Source organism: Perna viridis, chromosome 4 (assembly GCF_037379345.1).
Source record: "Perna viridis isolate PV_CMFRI_1.1 ecotype Kerala chromosome 4, ASM3737934v1, whole genome shotgun sequence".
In the NCBI taxonomy this organism is placed as follows: Eukaryota; Metazoa; Mollusca; class Bivalvia; order Mytilida; family Mytilidae; genus Perna; species Perna viridis.
In genome coordinates, this window is record NC_142448.1 from 8,290,052 (window position 1) to 8,309,773 (window position 19,722).

General features: G+C 32.5%; 2 protein-coding genes across 2 annotated transcripts; one reads left to right on the forward strand and one right to left on the reverse strand.

Annotated features, from left to right (window-relative positions):
• Positions 1 to 544: 544 nt before the first annotated feature.
• Positions 545 to 10,445, reverse strand: LOC148618729 (U7 snRNA-associated Sm-like protein LSm11). The gene is made up of 4 exons (XM_088577910.1): positions 10,048 to 10,445; positions 5,266 to 5,405; positions 4,206 to 4,259; positions 545 to 1,105 (listed from the first exon to the last, which is right to left on the reverse strand). Exons 1-4 carry the CDS (start codon positions 10,433 to 10,435, stop codon positions 656 to 658), a joined length of 1,032 nt encoding a protein of 343 aa, XP_088434036.1. The 5' UTR covers positions 10,436 to 10,445; the 3' UTR covers positions 545 to 655.
• A 188-nt stretch (positions 10,446 to 10,633) lies between these two features.
• Positions 10,634 to 18,063, forward strand: LOC148618730 (coiled-coil domain-containing protein 166-like). The gene is made up of 6 exons (XM_088577912.1): positions 10,634 to 10,858; positions 12,217 to 12,270; positions 12,852 to 12,906; positions 13,118 to 13,342; positions 14,505 to 14,681; positions 17,418 to 18,063. The coding sequence occupies exons 1-6, from the start codon at positions 10,713 to 10,715 to the stop codon at positions 17,691 to 17,693; spliced, it is 933 nt and encodes a 310-aa protein (XP_088434038.1). The 5' UTR covers positions 10,634 to 10,712; the 3' UTR covers positions 17,694 to 18,063.
• Positions 18,064 to 19,722: the final 1,659 nt, after the last annotated feature.

Consider the following 19,722-nt stretch of genomic DNA (forward strand, 5'->3'; position numbering starts at 1 on the left):
AACTGAGGTATATGTGTATGGATCTCTATATAGTTTATCCCATTTAAATGATTTTTCCATACCAACAGTCAGTCTTTGATTTAAGGGCGATTTTGGACCAAAGAGAAAACATTTTTTCCTGGTTCTATGCAATAAGTATATGAATTGCTATGACATTTGATTACTAGTACTAGGTTTCATACCACAAAAGGGTTTCCACTAATTTAATAGTTATGTACAACTGCATATTTTAAAGTTCTTTGACCCTTTTGATTCTGGTCAAAATCCTGTCAAGCATTTGATCATAATTCAAATAATGAGTTATTAATAAACTTGTGATTTAACATGTCCCAACTTTTGAGGTGGCCGGCCATCCATTTACCATCACACTTCCATTAAGTCAAGCCAGCATCTCAGACAGTTCGTGGGGTGAAAGGAAAAAAGAAGAAATTGGATAAGGAATGAAAAAAAAAAACAACAAAATCAATGTTTGGACGACATAATAAAAACAAGAAAGAGCTTCAATGCAGATATGTACACAAGGCATGTAAAGTGGACTCATCTATTTAATGCCCATATTTATTCACAATCCTCTACTGATTTTCTTTTTTAGACAGTAAGTGGAATGATTTGTACATTACAATACAATGTAATGAATACTCTTAATTTAACATTTTTAATCGAGTAACATAACAGAAACAACATTATCTCCCCTGACAAACAGCTGATTGACATGTCTATGTTTAGTAATATATTCTATCTCTGATTCATCCTGGTTAACTGTTGGCAGAGAAGAACCAGTTATTGTTCCTGTTTCTGGTGAATTACTAGAACAACTTGGAATGTCTTCTGATGAGTTACATTTTGACCTTATGTCAAGTTTATCTGTACCTGTCTGTTGACCAGAGGTTCCTAAAGAAGTTTTTATTTTGGAGTGTTTCTTAATGGACAACTTCTCTGTGGAAGAGGCAAGACGACTGTCAGTATCTTCTTCATCAGATTTGAGTTCACTACTCTGAGAAATTTGTTGTATACTTCCAAGAGAATTTTCATCTTTATGATTTGGTCCAGTCCCATAAATATTAGAATTGTCATCTGGTTTTGTTGTTTCATCTTTATGCCTTTTCTACAAAAATAAATTAATTATAGTATAAAACTGTCTTTAAATTATTCTATTAGTCGATCCAGTGTATTTTTGGTTATACTTAGTAAAGTTATAGTACAACAATCAAATTCAGTTGTTTTTTCTTCATTAAATGTTTTTTACAAGGTGAATTGGTTAATAAGTTATCACAAATACTTTTGGAATAATAGAATTTATATCTTCTCTTGAATTGTCTACTTAACTACATAGGTACATTTGTAGGTCATCAGGGAGTGATCCTTTGATTAAAATCAGACCCAAATTTATCCCCTGAAGTTCAATATTTTACTCACTGTCATGTGATATGCAGGAAATTTTACTCTTTATATAAAAAAATGAATAAAATCAGCTAATTTTACATTTCAGTCATTTAGTTTTTAGTGTCTAGTCTGATTGGTTAACTTAATATTGATTGTTAATTTACTTCTTAAATTTTGAATTAAAAATTTAATAATCTAGAATTACTGAATTTTTTCTGTGTAGTAAATAACACTATTGCACATGGTGCACACCTGAAAATGATTTCGCTAGGTTTGGGAGTATTCCTTCATAGACCAAAATACATTTCAGTCATTTCTTAAAAGTAAATATTTAACATTTTTCTTAATCAAAGTGCTGAGAGCAATGGAGGTTTTTGATTTTTTTTAAATTGCAGCATGAACAAAATTTCAAAGATTACATGATGAAAAATAAAACTGTTATCATATATTTGCATTTCTCATATTACATGTAATAAGTACTGTTTTTTTCATATATGTTTTAACTGAAATCTGATTTCTGAAGTATAAACTGTTATCAATAGTTAAACAGCATCCAACTTCACATACATTAACAAATTTTGTTCCATTTCACCTTTTTCACAATTTTGAACCTGTCCAAATGTTAATTTGCATTTACATTCAAGAACTATTTTAATAGAGTTTTTATTCCATACAATAATTAAACTCAAATAAAACAAATTTCAGTTTAAGAACATAATTTCTTAATGAACATGAAGATTTTCCATAACTAGACACTTTTTATCAGGTTAAACTGGCCAATTTTACTCGGTTAAATGAAACATGCTTCACACATTACTGCAAGAATTAAATTCCCTAAATGAAAATCTTCAATTGATTGAAGACTACTGGTAGATCTTAATTTTATTTGCAGAAATATTAGAATATTATTTAGCTGAATAATAGCCAGAAACTTATTTACTGGTTATAAAAGAGGTAATTGAATGATACAAACAGAATTACATTTAAAGTACAGGTATATTTTTTGTGTAGTGTTCAGAAAGAGTAGGGAAGTTGCTAGCCTAAACTGGTGACATAAGGTATTTTGATCCTGAAGGAGCAAAAACCTAAAAAGCCACAAAGGGGTACATTTGTTTAAACCAGTTTCTGGCCATGTTTTGCTTATTGGACTGGCATATTTTTATGATGAAAGATGACTTAAACAAGGCAAAAAATCTTTCCATATTGTTACAAAATTAAAATGTGTGGATGACCTCACAAAGTATTGTATGTATGCAAATTTCGATAACTTTTTACAAAATTTGAAAGTTTGCTGGTGGTTTTTAGATCTAGACATAGACTTCAACAAACTAATTATTTTGTCAAAAACTGTCTTGATACAATAGACTTTTACAGTTGGAATATTTCAGTTGTAAAAGTGTGTGGGAAATATCTCCATCACAGAAAAATGGCATGAAATCAAGTGTTTTTTAGCTCCCTTTGCCAAAGGCCATGTGAGCTATTGCCATCACTTGGTGTCTGTTGTCGTTGTTAACAATTATACAAAACTCTTCTCCTCTGAAACTACTTGACTGATTAGAACCAAACTCAGTATAAATGTTTCTTATGATATCCTCCATAGAATTGGTGTGGGGATTTTTGATTCGTCGAAAAACATGGCCGCCATTTCTAAAAATAGAACATTGGGGTCAGACAGCAGATTTTGCATATATCTCCAAAACTGTTAGGTTTAGCTAAATTCTGACATAAGGGAAAAGTGTTTAACATGATGAAATCCAACTCTGGTCAAATTTTGGTTTTAAACTGTTGAGTCATGTGGAGATATTGCCCTTTTTCAACGATTTTTGCTACTTATAATGTTATTTCTTTCAAAAATCTTCTCTTCTGACATTATTTGAAACCAAACTTGGTATAAAAAGCCTTGGTGTATCCTGCATAGAACTGATGTGGAGATTTTTGATCCCTCAAAAACATGGCAACTGTAACTGAAAATAGAACGTACTAATGTGTAAGGGTCAGACATTAGTTTTTCACATATATCTTCAAAACCATTAGGTTTAGTCAAATTCTTTCAATAGCTGAAATTATCCTTAATATTAGGACTACAAAAGTCTTAAGAAATAAAAGTTGTCAGACAACTCCTTGTAAGAGTTATTACTCTTGAAATGGGAAAAATGACTTTTTTTTAACAGTTTTCAGTCAATATCTTGAAAACTGTGATAGATTAAAAGAAACTTTCAATTGTTGAAATGATCCTTATGATAAGCCCTACCAAAGACTTCTTGAGTCAAAATTGCTGGACAACTTCTTGTTACATTCATTGCCTTTGAAAGGCAAAATTCAACCAGGTGGGCGATTCATGCTCCTAGGAGCCTCTTGTTTTTCACCAACTTCAACAATTCAACACATTTTGGCTCCATTTTGCACTGAGGTTTCCATGATTTGCATATATGAACAGCAAAAACGTTTTGTTGTCAAAATAAGCACATCATTTATTATCAAGCATTTTCAGTGCCAAATTTGTTATCAACCAAACATAACCCTTTCAGTAAAGTCTGATGACCAAAACTATAAGAACAGACAATGAGGAGTGACATAGAAGATCTAATTAATTAGTTTTAAAACTAATCTGTTACTCTTCTTGGTAAAACTAAAAACCAAATGTTATGTCAAATTCTCAACCATGTGTCTTCAAAAAAAGTCTGGACAACTAGATGAAGATAATTTGTTGAATGACTAATTTATGACTAACAGAAGCAATATTGTGATGATTTAATGATTGAAAATTTTAAAAAATGTGAAATGATTGTAATTGCTTTAATCAGACATTTCTTAAACTTTACCTGTTTCCTGGTGACTTTGGGTAACCTGTATGTCTCATCAACATCCATTAATGCCTGAAAATAAAATTAAAACATTACATTAATGTGTAAATAGTTATTGATTTTGTTTGTCTTACTCATTCAAAATTGAATTAGTTGGTACCAATACATCTTTAGCTAACATCCACTCTGTTTAGAAAGGTTGAAATTACAGTGAAACATGTCCAAACCACCTGAACACATATGTAACCACACCCTTTAATCACCTGAACACCTATAAAAACCACACCCCTTAATCATCTGAACACCTATGTAAACCACACTCTTAATCATCTGAGCACCTATGTAAACCACACCCTTAATCATCTGTTCACCTATGTAAACCACACCCTTTAATCATCTGAGCACCTATGTAAACCACATCCATAATCATCTGAACACCTATGTAAACCACACTCTTTAATCATCTGAACACCTATGTAAACCACATCCTTAATCATCTGAACACCTATGTAAACCACACCCTTTAATCATCTGAGCACCTATGTAAACCACATCCTCAATCATCTGAACACCTATGTAAACCACACCCTTTAATCATCTGAACACCTATGTAAACCACACCCTTTAATCATCTGAGCACCTATGTAAACCACATCCTTAATCATCTGAACACCTATGTAAACCATGTCTTCAATCATCTGAGCACCTATGTAAACCATACCCTTAATCATCTGAACACCTATGTAAACCACACCCTTAATCATCTGAACACCTATGTAAACCACACCCTTAATCATCTGAGCACCTATGTAAACCAAACAGTTTTTAAAGTCCCATCATACCAGTTTAAGACTTGGTAAACTGAACACCTGTCTAAACCAAACCAAAATTGGTTGGGTTTTGACAGGTTTTACAGTATATGTATGAGAATAATACAAATGTCCTTGATAAAAAAAGCTTACATACATGTACATGTAGACAAATCAATTATTTTTTACAAGAGGACTTCGTTGCAGCTAATTTAACAATAAATTAAAGTCTCGAAGAAGAACTACAAATTTTAAATTCACATTCTTACCAAGTTAAAATGTTTATCAAAGGCAATGAGGAAGGCTTTACAATAACCTCTATATGTCACAGCACTCCTTGTCCACACTTTAACTCTTAAATGCTCTTCTACAGCTCTTCTCAATATGGTTAGGGGACCTTTATCAAAACCTAAAAACACAAATGATTATGATTATTAGGTACCTGTAGGTTTTTTTCTATTAAGATGTCACTTCTTTTTATTCTGAACTGTTCTGCAGAAACTTAGTTGAAAAAATAGTTTAGTTTAGAGAATCATGTGAAGGTATGAAATGTTGAGCTTAGATGTTGGTGATGGTTCACATTTCTGGTTACTACTGAGAATGTTCTTGAGTAATTCTTACCCATGTTATTACAGACTTTTTCAGAGTTACTACAGGAAACTTAATTAGATCTTCGTAGCAGTTTATTCTTTCAGTTTTTATTCACTACATTTATAACAGCCTGATGATGAAAGAGAAAGAATTTTTTTTTCATGACAAGTTCACTTCGAGTTTGATTTAAATCTGAAAGGAGGTAGCAAAAGCACGATATAATAGCAATTTCCAAGCCCCAAGCAGCATCTAATATTCAAGACTGTATACGACACTGCATTCAGACAGCCCTCTTAAAAAACTGCAAAAATCTTGCAAACTTTGGGAAAAATAAATAATTTTATGTAACATTATCTGAGTGTCAAAAAATGTTTCATTTCAATAATGTCCCAAAACTTTCAAGGCTTGTCTGCAAGGGATATTAAGAGAGAGAAACAAACATCTGCAACTGTGGTGAGTTAAAAGAGATTTAAAGTCCTTAGCAATCAAATTGAGCAAGAAAGAAACAAGAGGCTCCCAGGAGCCTGACTTGCTCACCTGGTTAAAGTTTGTCTTTCAAGGGTAATAAATTTAACAAGATTTCCAACAATTTTGACTCAAGATGACTTTGGTAGGACTTATCATAAGGATCATTTCAGCAACTGAAAGTTTCATTCTATCTATTATAGGTTTCAAGATATTGGCTGAAAAAAAAAATATATTCATCTTTCAAGGGCAATAACTCTTACAAGGAGTCACCTGACAACTTTGATCCCTGAAGACCTTTGTAGGCCTTATAATAAGGATCATTTCAGCAATTGAAAGAGTTTGGCTAAACCTTACGATTTTGAGATATATGCGAAAAACTACTGTCTGACCCCTATGTTCTATTTTCAGTAATGGGGGCCATGTTTTATATGGGTCAAAAATCCCCACAACAGTTCTATGCAGGATATCACAAGGAACATTCATACCAAGTTTGGTTTCAATTGATCAAGTAGTGTCAGAGGAGAAGATTTTTGAAAGAAATAACATTAAAAATAGCAAAAATCATTGAAAAAGGTAGCATGATAAGATCTATCTCTGGTTAAATTTTGGTTTTAATCAGTTAAGCCATGTTGGAGTTATTGCCCTTTTTCAACGATTTTTGCTATTTTTAATGTTATTTCTTTCAAAAATCTTCTCCTCTGACACTACTTGATCAATTGAAACCAAATTTGGTATGAATATTTCTTGGGGTATCCTGCATAGAACTGATGTAGGGGTTTTTGATTCCTCGAAAAACATGCCTGCCAATACTAAAAATAGGACATAGGGGTCAGACAGTAGATTTTCACATATATCTCCAAAAGCATTAGGTTTAGTTAAATTCTGATGGGGTAAAAGTGTTCAGCATGATAAGATCTATCTCTGGTCAAATTTTGGTTTTAATCCATTAAGGTCTCACTAACCACTTCCGGGTCAAATGGCCACCCCCCTATGTAGTACCAAAAACACACTGAACCTAGACATACGCATTGTAAGTGCATTATTTGTGTGTATTATGATTAAAAGTAGTCAAAATAAAGCTAAGAATGTGTACTTTAAAATCATATATGTAATTAACTACAAATGTGTATGAATATTGTTTACATGTGTGAGTAATTTGCTTCCATGCTGTCAGTTAGCAGAACAGGTAAAAATGTGGATTTTCAGTATTATCTATTAAAAGTAAATTTTGTGAAGAATTTCTACAATCATCGTACCATTAGCATATTGATTTTGGAAGCCTTATTTTCCAAGCTTCGCAACGGAATGCAACTTTAAGATGTCATTTGTCCTGGGAATTCACAGTGAAACTTTGAAAATTACTTTTTTAACATGTTAAGTAATGGAAACGTTAGAAGTGGTTAGTGAGACCTTAACGGATTAAAACCAAAACTTGATCAGAGATAGATCACATCATGCTGAACACTTTTACCCAAGTCAGAATTTAGCTAAACCTAACGGTTTTGGAGATATATGTGAAAAACTACTGTCTGACCCCTATGTTCTATTTTTAGTAATGGCAGCCATGTTTTTCAATGAATCAAAAAATCCCTATATCAATTCTATGCAGGATACCCCAAGAAACATTTATACCAAGTTTGGTTCTAATCAGTCAAGTAGTTTCAGAGGAGAAGAGTTTTGTACAATTGGTAACGACAACGACGGACAACAAGTGATGGCAATAGCTCACATGGCCTTTGGCCCCGTGCAGGTCCGGGTGTCAAAAGAATAGGCCTGCAGCAGTGCTAAGATTGTCGTATAAGGTGACTAAATAGTGCTCAGAAACCTAGCCGGGGGCTAGGCGCTCTGCCCACAGAGCAACTGGGATGTGTGCCCCAGGTGGTGGAATGGGGTACCCCTGGCGTGTTACATGCTGGGGTTGTCAGGCTATAATACGGAAAACCTGACCGCAAACCATAGTGGTGCACCGTGTTGGGAAAGATGCCACGTTCCTCGCATGTTAAAGAACCCTGCTGTGGTATTCAATAGGAGTAGGAACCTTTGCGCTCCGCCACAGGAGGCTAAATTGCCCGACCTTACCCATCCCCCCTTTTTCCAGTGGCAATCAAAATTTGTCGACCCTATTATCCTTGTGACCCATCCTTTTTTTATTCATTTCATGTTCATTTTATCATCCATTTCATGTTCATTGTCTGAATATAGCTGAAATATTGCTGCTCGGACGTTAAACCCCAACAAACAAACACATGGCCTTTGGCCAAGTGAGCTAAAACTAAGATCCACAAGCACTTGTTTCTATCAAAAACAGGTGACTATCATAATTTTGCTTCAGTCTTACACAAATTTCATGAGACTCTCAGACTTGAAAAGCCTGGTGTAATGGAAGCCTAAAAAAGGTAATCAAGGGCACCAAGATTCTAGTGAAAATCAAAATAATGTAATTAAGAGACATAGACCAGAGAGGAAAAACAGACACACACAACAAAATAAATAAAATAACCAAAATACATGTAATATGCACAAAGCAACAAAAGTAAATGAGCAACTCAGACTCCACTAAAAACTGGGAGTGCATCAGTAGTGTAAGCACCCTCTGCTATTCCATGAACACTCCTAAGTTGCTCATAAAAAGTCAGATCGGGGGTTGACGAAAACTATGACATGTTGAACAATTTTGGTTCTCGTGGTGTGGATGGATACACAGTAATAATCCACAAGTTCATGATGACAACTATAAATCTTCTGTAGTGATGACTTCAATCTTGTAGCAACATACCCTGTTCTAGAAGCCTAATTGCAATGTAGCAGGTGTAAGATTACTGACCAGATTCAATGAGATATTTTGATTTAGAGTTTTTTATTCAAGGTATTTCATGCATAGTTAAAATACATTACTGTCTAGAGAATTTCCTTTCCAGAAATGTAAAATTTATCTTAAAACGCTAGCGGCTTGAAAAAGTGTCTTGTAGGCCCCAAAGATCCCAATATGCCTGATGTCATATTAGGTCCCACCCAAGCTGGAACAGCTAAACCGGCTGGACAGGAAGTAGTGGACCAATCGCGACAAACTGTCCAGGACTGGCAGTATACAAAGTAACAATGCATGAAAATGCGGTGAGGTCATTATGTTTCTTTACATGTATGTACAGGATTTGAAAAGTAATAAATAAAAACCAATGGCACATGCTACAACAACAATAAGTCAACTTTCATAAACATTTAACAACAGACCATAAAGCATCCCCATTACAGTAAGAAGTCTAGTGTGGTAAAAAAAAGTCTGCATAGTTATGGCAAGCTCTAGCATAAAGTATTAACTCCATTTGCAGGTGCCTAAGTGATGTTGCCATACATGAAAGGAAAGCTGACTATACAGAATGAAAAGCCATTAGGTTTGTCAAATAGTTTGGTCAATAGTTTTCCTTTACCATCGATCTCTACATCATAGTACATGTAAGTGTAGGTCAAGATATCAGGCTGACTTCATAGTGTCTGTAGTATTTTTTATCCCAAGTCTTTAGGTGGATGCCATGTATGAAATCCCCACAACTATTATTTTTTAACAGCTATACGTCATCTTTACAGCAGAAACTGGGGTCAAAGGAGGAAGTTGAGAAAATTGCATAACCCTCAATTTATAAAATTAAATGTTTATGCATGCACTTCACATATTTTTATTCATCCAAACTAAGTTGGAGTTCATGCTTATTGGGATTCGTACACATACTCAATATATGCATAAAATCATTGATGAATGTGATATTGTTAATGAAAACTTATGGTGATGGTAAATAGCTATACAAAACCCTATGGATGGTAGTGGTCTAGTTTCCACTGACACGTTCAACCTAATAGTTACGGATGGTTATCCTATATTGTATGAAGGATGGACAGATTAAATGGTTAAAGGACGATTTGGAATAAGCACTTGAAACAGCAATACTGGTTTCACTAAATACATGTATTCATACATGTACATGTATTTTACTTACTAGACATTCTAGTCAACACATTTCTGTTCCTATTCTCCCTACGTTGTCTAGCCTGCTCGATTGCCTCGTTCTGCTCTCCAGAATCCTTGTTCCAATCATGGGAGGAACTTTCATTAACTACTTGTTTTTCAAGTATAATACTCATCCTCGCTCTGCCTCTCCCCCTTCCTGGAAGAAGTGAAGAACGAGTTCTCCCTCTAATAACAACATTTTCATATTCTGCTAAATTGTTGAATAAGGTTGGGTTTTTAGATGGTAAGTGAACATTCTCTGCGTAGAGTACTTTTAAAGGATCTAAATTTGGTGAGGATAGATCAAGCTCTTCTGGAAGTTCTGGAGTAATCTCTACTTTCAATTCTCCGCCAATATTTTCCATGGGCGCAGACATCTTTTTTACATAAAATATGTCTTCCAATCCCGATAAAGCTTCTCTTATTATTCAACTCTATCACAGACAAATCAAATAATTGCTGCTTATTTTTGAAACAGATTTGCTGATTTTATTTAAGCTAAAAGGCGTATCTCTAATATCAAATGGCAAATGATGAATATTTATTTTCCCATTGATGTCCGGGACTGAATAATGTTTTAGCTATGCCTCCGTTACCGTAGTCACCAAAGACGCCATAATTTTTCACTTCTTTATAAAAATCTGTTTATAAACAATGCCTCCAAAAAAAGGTAAAAAGGGGAAAGGCAAGAAAGGTAAGAAGGGGAAGAAAGGCGGAAAGGGAGACGATGGAGGAGCAGATGGACAAGATAAACCTAAAACCCCGGAACCTTCAGAAAAGGAGGTTATTTTGCAACAAGAGTTAGTATTCAACATTGGCCATAATAATGTTAATATCACCAATAAAGCTACAGTTTTTTTATGATGGGCATTTACATACTTCCAGACTTACATTGAACAGACTTTCAGATAGGTATTCACAGAATGTTTTATTAACAGCCTCCTATGCTTCTTAGGACGTTAGGTGCAGCCAGTACTTGTTTACCAGTTTGGTGTTTGTAAACATCAAAATCCAAGCATGCGTTTGATGTAACTTCATGATTTGTCCTAATTTAGTCCACTGGACTAAGTACATAATTATAAGTTGGCAGATACCATATTTATAAGCATCATATGTTTGTTTCATGGGTTTTGCAGATCACATCTTAGGAATTAATTGCTACTTGTTTAATGTCAGACTTCTCTGTTGTTGACGTTTTAATTTTTTAAATAAACCTTATCTTGAGAGCGTCTTGGTTAGTAAAATTCAAATTTCCCTTTAATTGACCTGACACTTACATTTTGTGCGTCTTATAGAATATAAGAAAAAAAGGTGTTTAATATAATCTGAAGATATGAAACTGGACTCAGCTGAATAGCTAACAGGCAATTCAACCAAAACCTGTCAAATAGCCTACATATAATGGATTGGCCATTCATTCTATTGGGTCCGGTCAAGTAGCCACAGCCTAAATATTAATTAATGTACATGTACATTGTACTATGAAAATGAAAATGAAACATATTCGTTGTTGAGAAAGAAGTGCAATACTGTTCAATTAATTACTTTTTTAAGTTGAAGGAATCATTGATGACATTATAAAAAATGCTGTGATAACTGCTTACATATAAATTGATGAATGAAAAAAAAAAGAAAAGAAAACATATTTAAATAAGAAATTTTATAAGTGAATATGTAAGCATTTTTTTCTGTAGTTTGGAGTATAACAATGCAAGGGAAATATGCAAATGTCCATCATAAAAAGCTTAAAACAGGGTTTAATACAACCTTTAACTTAAAAATTATCTGGATCTCTGTATTTAAGATGGCTGACATTTAATTTATCTGAGTGTTTGTAGTCTTGGAATTTTTAATCTTACATGTAGATCATGTACACTGTAAATAAGTATGTCAAAGTATATAAGAAAGATTTTTATAAAAGCAATGATTAATATATCACTTTTTAACACTTCTGAGACACAGGCCTGACAGGGACTCACTTTCTACTAAATATTCTTCTAGGAACAATTCCAGATAACCCACAAACTTTTGAATTATGACATGTTATTCTTTTTATAAAATAGAAAAAAATATTGTGTAGATTTTTTATAGAGTGGACAGACATTGTGAAAAACAACTATTTTACCTATTTGCTTTTTGTCTATCTCACTCAATACAGATTGGATAAAGTGACACAAGAGTTGGAAGTTAACAGAGCAAGAGTTCAGGAATTGTATCCTTTAAACTTTGCCTACCATCATTGTGAAAGCTGTGTAAAGAAAAGTTCATGAAGACACCTTGATAACCTACTTCAAAAGTATTATGCTCATTGCTCTCATGTACCATGACCCTGTCATTTGACATCAAATAAGACATATTGCAATCTATACTTAAACCTCATTACGAAATTTAGACAACAAAGTAATACTGATCTGTAGGGTACAGGTGAGAGAAGGCATGACTTGTCAGAAAATTTCTGGTTCCTAACTTTCATTTTATTACATCCAGGATATAATTGTCCTTTAAAGGAAATTTGCCACTGTGAATGAATGAATCCAGTTGACATAAAGAAAATATAGATATAAGATACATTCATAAAACATAGTGATCTGCACAAAAACATTTCTTGATTAAATATTATGAAAATTTTCTGTATAAAATTGATATTGTAAATGTTGATGGGGAACTTAAATCTGTAGAGTGGATCTCTAACTTATTGACTGCTTTGTCTACTATGATCTTTTAAGTGAATTGAAAGTGTTTTTTTTTTAGAATTCAATGCAATATACTTTATACTTCCTTAACTAGTTTTAGGCGTAAGGAGCATGAATGGTTACAACAAGAGGCTAACAGAGTCAAACTTGAGAGTGTAAGTGTTGAGTTTCTGGACAGCTACATGCACTTTTATAATTCATTGACTTAAGTGCTTTTAATTAATGGAATTCGTTAGGCAATGTCTCAACCTTACTGAGTCAGAAATGATCAAGGAGTTCTTATTGTCAGAAATTAGAGGCTTTTACTGGTTTTAAAATATTTCAAGGTTTTATTAAATTTACAACTCCTTTTCATATAATTGACAGCATGAGTACATGAGTTACATGGACAAGAAAGAAACCATGAGAAAGACTGCCATTATAACCCTTAGTGATCATTACAAACAAGAAATACAGGATATTCAAGATGAGAAAACATTGATGGATCTGGATTTTAACCAGAAAAAAGAAGCTTTACAGAAACTACTTATGGAAAAGGAAAATACCCTCAAGAAAACGACAGAAGAATTATCACAGTTGCAGGAATATAAAGTAACATACAAATTCATTATCTGGTAGTGTGATGATTGTTTGACTTGAATTATATCATAGATTATTCATTAAATCATTCCTTGTATTACATATGGTAGAATTTCTTTGTGATGGATTTGGCCTCTTATTTTGATTTGTTTGGTAAATACAAGTATTACTTCTGGAGTTTTTATACCCTCCACTTGCAAAGTGGGGGGGTTATATAGTGATGGGGTATCTGTACTTCTTTACTTCCCTTACACAGGGGTACCCTCTATTATTATTTGAACCTCAATCTTCCTATATAGTTCTAATGCTGCTGATGAGAGGTTACTTCTTTAAATATGTACAGCATAATTAAATTTACAATCATTTGATATTTTCATATTTTGTTAGAATTATATGCAAAATAAGGATAGTTTTTTAACATAAAAGTTACACAGGTCTCTTAGATTTATAAATATTAATTGTTTTGTAAAAAAATCAATTTTAAAAGAAAACAAGAAACTGTAATGGTTTTTAAATAAAGGTTAAAAAAAGATATTTCACATGTGAAGGTTGTGGAAGTGCTTATAATGTTAGAAGTTCAAGGGTAGGCATAATATAACTTACATTTTATTAAGAGAACATTTTCATGATGAAATAAGTCATAGTCATGCTCTATGTATGTTTATCTTCAAGGTTTAAAGAGCAAATTCTACCAATATGCAAATGTGTAATAAAAATTGAACTTGAGGAGAATGTCTGGTTTCATTTTTTTCCTTTTTAAGAAAGTGCTCCATCCATCGATCCAGTGGCATGAGTAAGACACTTTATGATATTTTACATCTTTGAGAGAATGTAAAATGCAAAATTAATTTGCCACAAAATTGGATTGACAGCCTAAATGGCAAAAATTGATATCCACAAAATATAATGGTTTACAATAATTTCTTCAATGATTCAATATCAGAATCTGTTTTCTTATTAGCCAGCACTGTAGCCAGACAGATCAGAAAGTAACTTTGGACACTGAATCCTAGAAGTGATTAACCTTTCACATGACCTCAAATGAAATGTTGTTAGATAATACACCAAGAATCTTAGAACTAAATACTAACATCAAAATGAAAGAGACTTTAACTTTAAAATACTAGTAGATTGGCAGTGAATATGTGAAATTAAACCAAGCTTTGTATTTTAGGATTTACAAGATGAACAATTGTCTAAGATACAGAGTTTGGAGTCGGAAGTGATGCAGATGAGAGCCACCCATTCAGAGACAATCCAACAGGTCAAATCTACTTTTCTCAGAGATAAAAAAGACTATGAAGAAGATTCCAGGGAGAAAATCAACACTCTTGAAAGACTAGCCAATAAGGTATACATCTCTTGGAATATCTGGTTTATCTCCCTTCTTTAAACCATTTGTTCAGAAAGCCAGGAGAAGAAAATCTTGTGGGGTTTATCAGATTTTCTATAAAACAAGATAATGCATGTCTTATTTCCAACTTTTCAAATTTTCTTGCCTTCAGACATTACACCAGTTTTAAATCTTCTTAAAGTAAAGATACATTAGAATTCTTGCCTAGGCTTTATCATTAATTAAAATGTCCAAAATTGTCTTTTATTAGATTTTCTCGAGAGCTAATCCTGTAAATGGTGCAATGAATTAAGATTTTAGACAGCAGGAATTAAATCAAGAACAACATCATTAGTTAGTTAATCTAATATGAGTCTCATACTGCCTCTACAGAAAGACAAATTACATTTTTTATCCATTCATTTTCTCAAAACTCTTTTTCAGATTTTCTAACATAGGTAATTTTAAGAATAAATGATATTTGGATTGCCAATATCTTCAAGAATGCCCAATAAGCTGAATTCATATCTAATTGTTCTCTTTGAACTCTTCCTGATGGCAAATCTTAACACATTTTATTTATCAAGAAGATTGCCAATTTTGTTTCCTGATGTTAAATATCTACAAAGTATAAGAATTTGATTTTTCCCTAAGAATGTTTTATTCTTGCTATTAAAGTTCTGATATGAAGTGTCTACAAATCAAATAAAAATGTGAGTAATTCACTTGCATTTAACGACAAACTCCATTTTTGGTTAATTGTATGAAATAAAATCATGAAATATTGCCAATTGATTTGCTTTATGAATTTACTGGAAGAATTATTCAGTTATGCAAATAGCTTGTAACGACAATTAATTGAAGTCGTTGTAGTACATTTCCATCAGCCAAGAAAGCCTGTTTAGCAAATTACGATGATCTTTTTATTCCATTCAATTGAAAGCGTTAAAGATTAATTTAGAAAACGTCTTAATTTGACTTTTTGCATCTGAAAATGAAACAATCTAATTCACAATTTTGAATAGAAATTTTCTTTCTAGACAAATTTGTTACCAAAGGGTAAATTGTCTGATATGATTTTAATGCACTTTCACACAAATGTCATAAAATTGCTTCTGTTATTTTGAAAAGTTTTCATTTTTATACCAAAATTTGATTTATTCCATCCCTTTCATCTTACTATTGTATAATAAGCTGATGGGATTTTATTAGTTTTGATATTAGAAGTCATTTCCATACAGTTACAATCTGAAAGTCTTTTCAATAAATCATGCTTTTACAAATGCAAATTCCTCACTAATTAATAGCCTTCACATTTCAGACAAATATTGTAAGACTTTAATGCCTATTGATATATTAGTTTTCGTAAATTGTTACAAAACAATACTGATTGATATGTTTGGAAATGAACAAAATTATTTTCACTGTTATACTGAAAGTACAGCAAGTCCTTAAAAGTTCATAAAGATGTTCAGTACAAAGATGTAGAATGATTTTGCATTTATTTAGTTTAAGAAACATATCATACATTGTAGGGGTTGAGTTAAGGATTTGTTGAACTATATTCTGAATGACCAGAATTACAATGTATAGAAAAGTTGTTTTCAATTTGAATAAATTGAAATATTCTGGTTGTAAATCAGAATGGGAATATATATGTTTATTTTGCTTTGAAATGCCAAATTATTTGATGGTTCTTTTAATTCATTGTTGGCATCACACTTGTTTGCTATATATAGAACATCCTTTTTGCCCGAATACCAGTAAGAGAAGCAAATAAAATTTAATGACGCATGTTTTAAGCCTAAAATTGATTTTTAATTTATTTAGGTTTAAAACTATAATAGGCCTTTAAATTAAAAAAATGTCATTCAGTAGCTCTCAATGAATGAATTGCCAGAATTCTGATACAATGTCATACTGTATGATGTGATGTAATTTCTATGTACGAATTGAACATTTTTTTATTGGAGATCTTCTTAATAACTCATTTGATTTTAAGTGCATTCTTCATTTCAATTCCTTATTTCCAAGAACAAGAATTTATGACAGACTAACATGCTTCCTTTCCATCATGCTTTGTTACTTGGTATAATAATTAAGGAAATATTTTGCTTGAAGGTAATTTTGAAAACTAGAATTGAAATTTAGTTATTGCAAGTCATTAATTACATGAGGAATGATGTTTTGTTAAAATTAGTTTCCATGGATTTCAATTTTAGATATGTTAGGGCTTGTTGTACAAATTCTAAATGAACTGTTAGAAAATTTTGACATTTGTGGTTTGAAATTGTAAACATGTCACGACTTTTATACTTGATATAAGGGATGTGCTTTTGTGGTCCAAAGTTAGGATTTTTCTTTTGTACGATTATGGGTGATCTTTTTTGAAATACAGAATATAAGATTATATAAGCATGCATTTTTTACTCCTGCTTTAAGAGAGAGAATATACTATTTTACCCTTGTCTATCCACCTGTATACCACATTTTCTTTTCTAACATTTTTCTCAGTGCTTGACACAGTCACTTTAGTTTTACACCAGTTAATATTATTACATCTCATGGGATTCCTATTTCAGACTTGCAAAGAACAACTTCTTTTTGATGACTCAGTTAATATTTTGACCATATATTGAATTGGTGTTGCAGTGGTATCAATAGTGGGTATTGGCTCACAGATTTCTGATTTGAACTGTTTTTTTTCTTCCTGCAATAGACATCAGTAAAACTAAAACTTTTTGTTTGTTTTAGGAAGCTCTACAGTGCCTTACTGATCATACCAACAAAATAAAAACAGAAAATAGAAGGTTACGAAAGGAATTACTTGAACTTATAAACATAACACGTGCTTACAAAGCACATCAGGTGGAACTTCAGGAGCAGAAAAAACAATTACTCAGAGAACAACAGTATGCTACTGATTTAAAGACACTAAGAACTACAAGACAACACAAAGTGTTGAAGAAATTTGGACTTTTAGCAGACCAGACAGACATGGATGAAGATGAAGGCACAGTTGAAAGCTGAGCTGTTATGGCCATCTTCAGTTTTTATTCCATGTCTGTGATGATTCATATCTTGTTACTTTCTAGACCTCTGAAATACATATTTGTGTCTTAAAAAGAGGTCTTGATGTAAAACCAAGCTGCGTTGAAAGGTTGTCAAAATTAAATATTGTTATTTTAAGCATTTAAACACATTTGTGTTATACACTGTTTGGAATATGGCATGTATGAAAAAAAAAAGAAACAGAACACCATAGTGCATTTAACATAGAAGCTTTTGATTTAGTAATGACAAGGTTTTTCTTTACACCTAACCTTTGTTTAAACTAAGTAAAAAAAAACAAAACCAACCCTCCCCCAAAAAATCCACTTAATAAAGTTTATATAAACAGTTTTGTTATGCCATTTTGTTTTTGTAGTGGGGAGAATTCCTTGATTGAAAATGTCTTTAAAACTATGAAAACAAGAATTCAGGTGTTTCTAGAAAAGCAAATAACGCTGACCCTACCGGTGCACCTAGTCCATGCTCCCAGTTTTTAGTGGAGTCCGAATTGCTCGTTTGCTTTTGTTACTTTGTATGTATGATTTTAGTAACTCTGTGTTCTTTGTTGTGTATGTCTGTTTTATCCATGTCTGGTCTTTGTCCCTGGATTGCATTCTTTTGATTACCGCTGTGGCCTTGGTTCCCTTGATTACTCTTTCAAACATTAATGTTAAAACAATGTAACAGAACCTCTCTCATTTCACAGTAAATTGTACAGATTGAAGTAGAATGTTTTGCATAACATAGAGCCAGTGTTTTTCAACCGCCCAAATCTAACTTTACCTTCCCTATTAAGACAAAGATTTGTCTCAGAGCATTGTTTGTTTCTGTATTAATATGTTCATCATTGGAATCCATTAAGCTTGTTGACTGTAGTTCACAGCCTGAAGTAAAGGCTTATAACTCTCTGTGGGATAAATCAGTTGTAAGTAGGAATTTATAGACATAAAAAGATAACAAACATTATTAAACCTGAATAGAATTTAATGTTTGACTGTAATGAACAATTTAACCTTTTTATCGACATCAGTTGCTGTTAAAAGGTTTACAAATGTGTCAAATGAATGGTTGCGTTATGACTTTAAAAGTACAAAAGAATTTGTAAATAACACAGCCTGCACTTACTCTTAGTTAACGGTTTTTACTATGTCAAGGGAAATTAAGGTGGTTATTCGACAGACCTGATAAGGTTTGGATGAGTCATGAAGTCTAATAAAATACTATGTCAGCTTCTAGTTCAGATAGTTCTTATCTGTTGATAAGTTATCATCATCAACAGTTTAAAACATGAAGATCATCTCAAAGTAATTAGGGAAATTGAGATAAATCTCTAAAATCAACTGTGAGAAATGATAGGGTTTGATTTAAAAACGATTTCTATTTTATTCAGATATAACACTTTTACAAAATTTTAGCAACAATCATTTTCTGCTAGTTAAGGTTACACTATTACCATGTGCACAACATATTCTATTTTATTAATTCTATATTACCACCAAATGAAACACTATTGTACTGGTGATACACTTGTCAGAAATATAAAGACAACTAAAATCAATGATTCTTCAGAAAGGAAACATTTCACTTAAAAGAGAACAAAATTACACCTCAAACGCAGAAAATTAACAACTTTCTAGTTATATAACCTAATCCTGTAATTTTTGTTAGCCTCTTTTTGGGTAGTAAGCAAACTTAGCAAGTTGTAGTAGGCCGGATATAGACACTTTGAAAAGGAGGGGAGCCAGCCTAGGTTCCTCAGAAAAAGGTGGAGGATACTAGGACATATTCACCATTTATTTGTCAATTTTACACATGAAAATGGCAAATTCTCCAATAAAAAGGGGTGACAACCCTCTGCACCCCTCTGCACGGGCAATGATGGTATCTTTTAACATAATTCAATATAGTTTTATTCACCAATCATGGACATTCTCGGGTAGAAAAAAAATTAATGCAATGATAATGATTTTCGAAAATGTGCAAATATACAATACAATCACATCCGTAG

What these genes read in the sequence shown, in the direction of transcription:
- LOC148618730 (XM_088577912.1), top strand. Translation starts at nt 10,713, where the DNA reads ATGCCTCCAAAAAAAGGTAAAAAGGGGAAAGGCAAGAAAGGTAAGAAG. An exon ending in GAGGTTATTTTGCAACAAGA is followed by an intron (nt 10,859 to 12,216) that starts GTTAGTATTCAA and finishes CACTCAATACAG; the next exon opens with ATTGGATAAAGTGACACAAG. An exon ending in CACAGTTGCAGGAATATAAA is followed by an intron (nt 13,343 to 14,504) that starts GTAACATACAAA and finishes TTTGTATTTTAG; the next exon opens with GATTTACAAGATGAACAATT.
- LOC148618729 (XM_088577910.1), bottom strand. Translation starts at nt 10,435, where the DNA reads ATGTCTGCGCCCATGGAAAATATTGGCGGAGAATTGAAAGTAGAGATT. An exon ending in TGTGTTGACTAGAATGTCTA is followed by an intron (nt 5,406 to 10,047) that starts GTAAGTAAAATA and finishes TTGTGTTTTTAG; the next exon opens with GTTTTGATAAAGGTCCCCTA. An exon ending in CCAAAGTCACCAGGAAACAG is followed by an intron (nt 1,106 to 4,205) that starts GTAAAGTTTAAG and finishes TTATTTTTGTAG; the next exon opens with AAAAGGCATAAAGATGAAAC.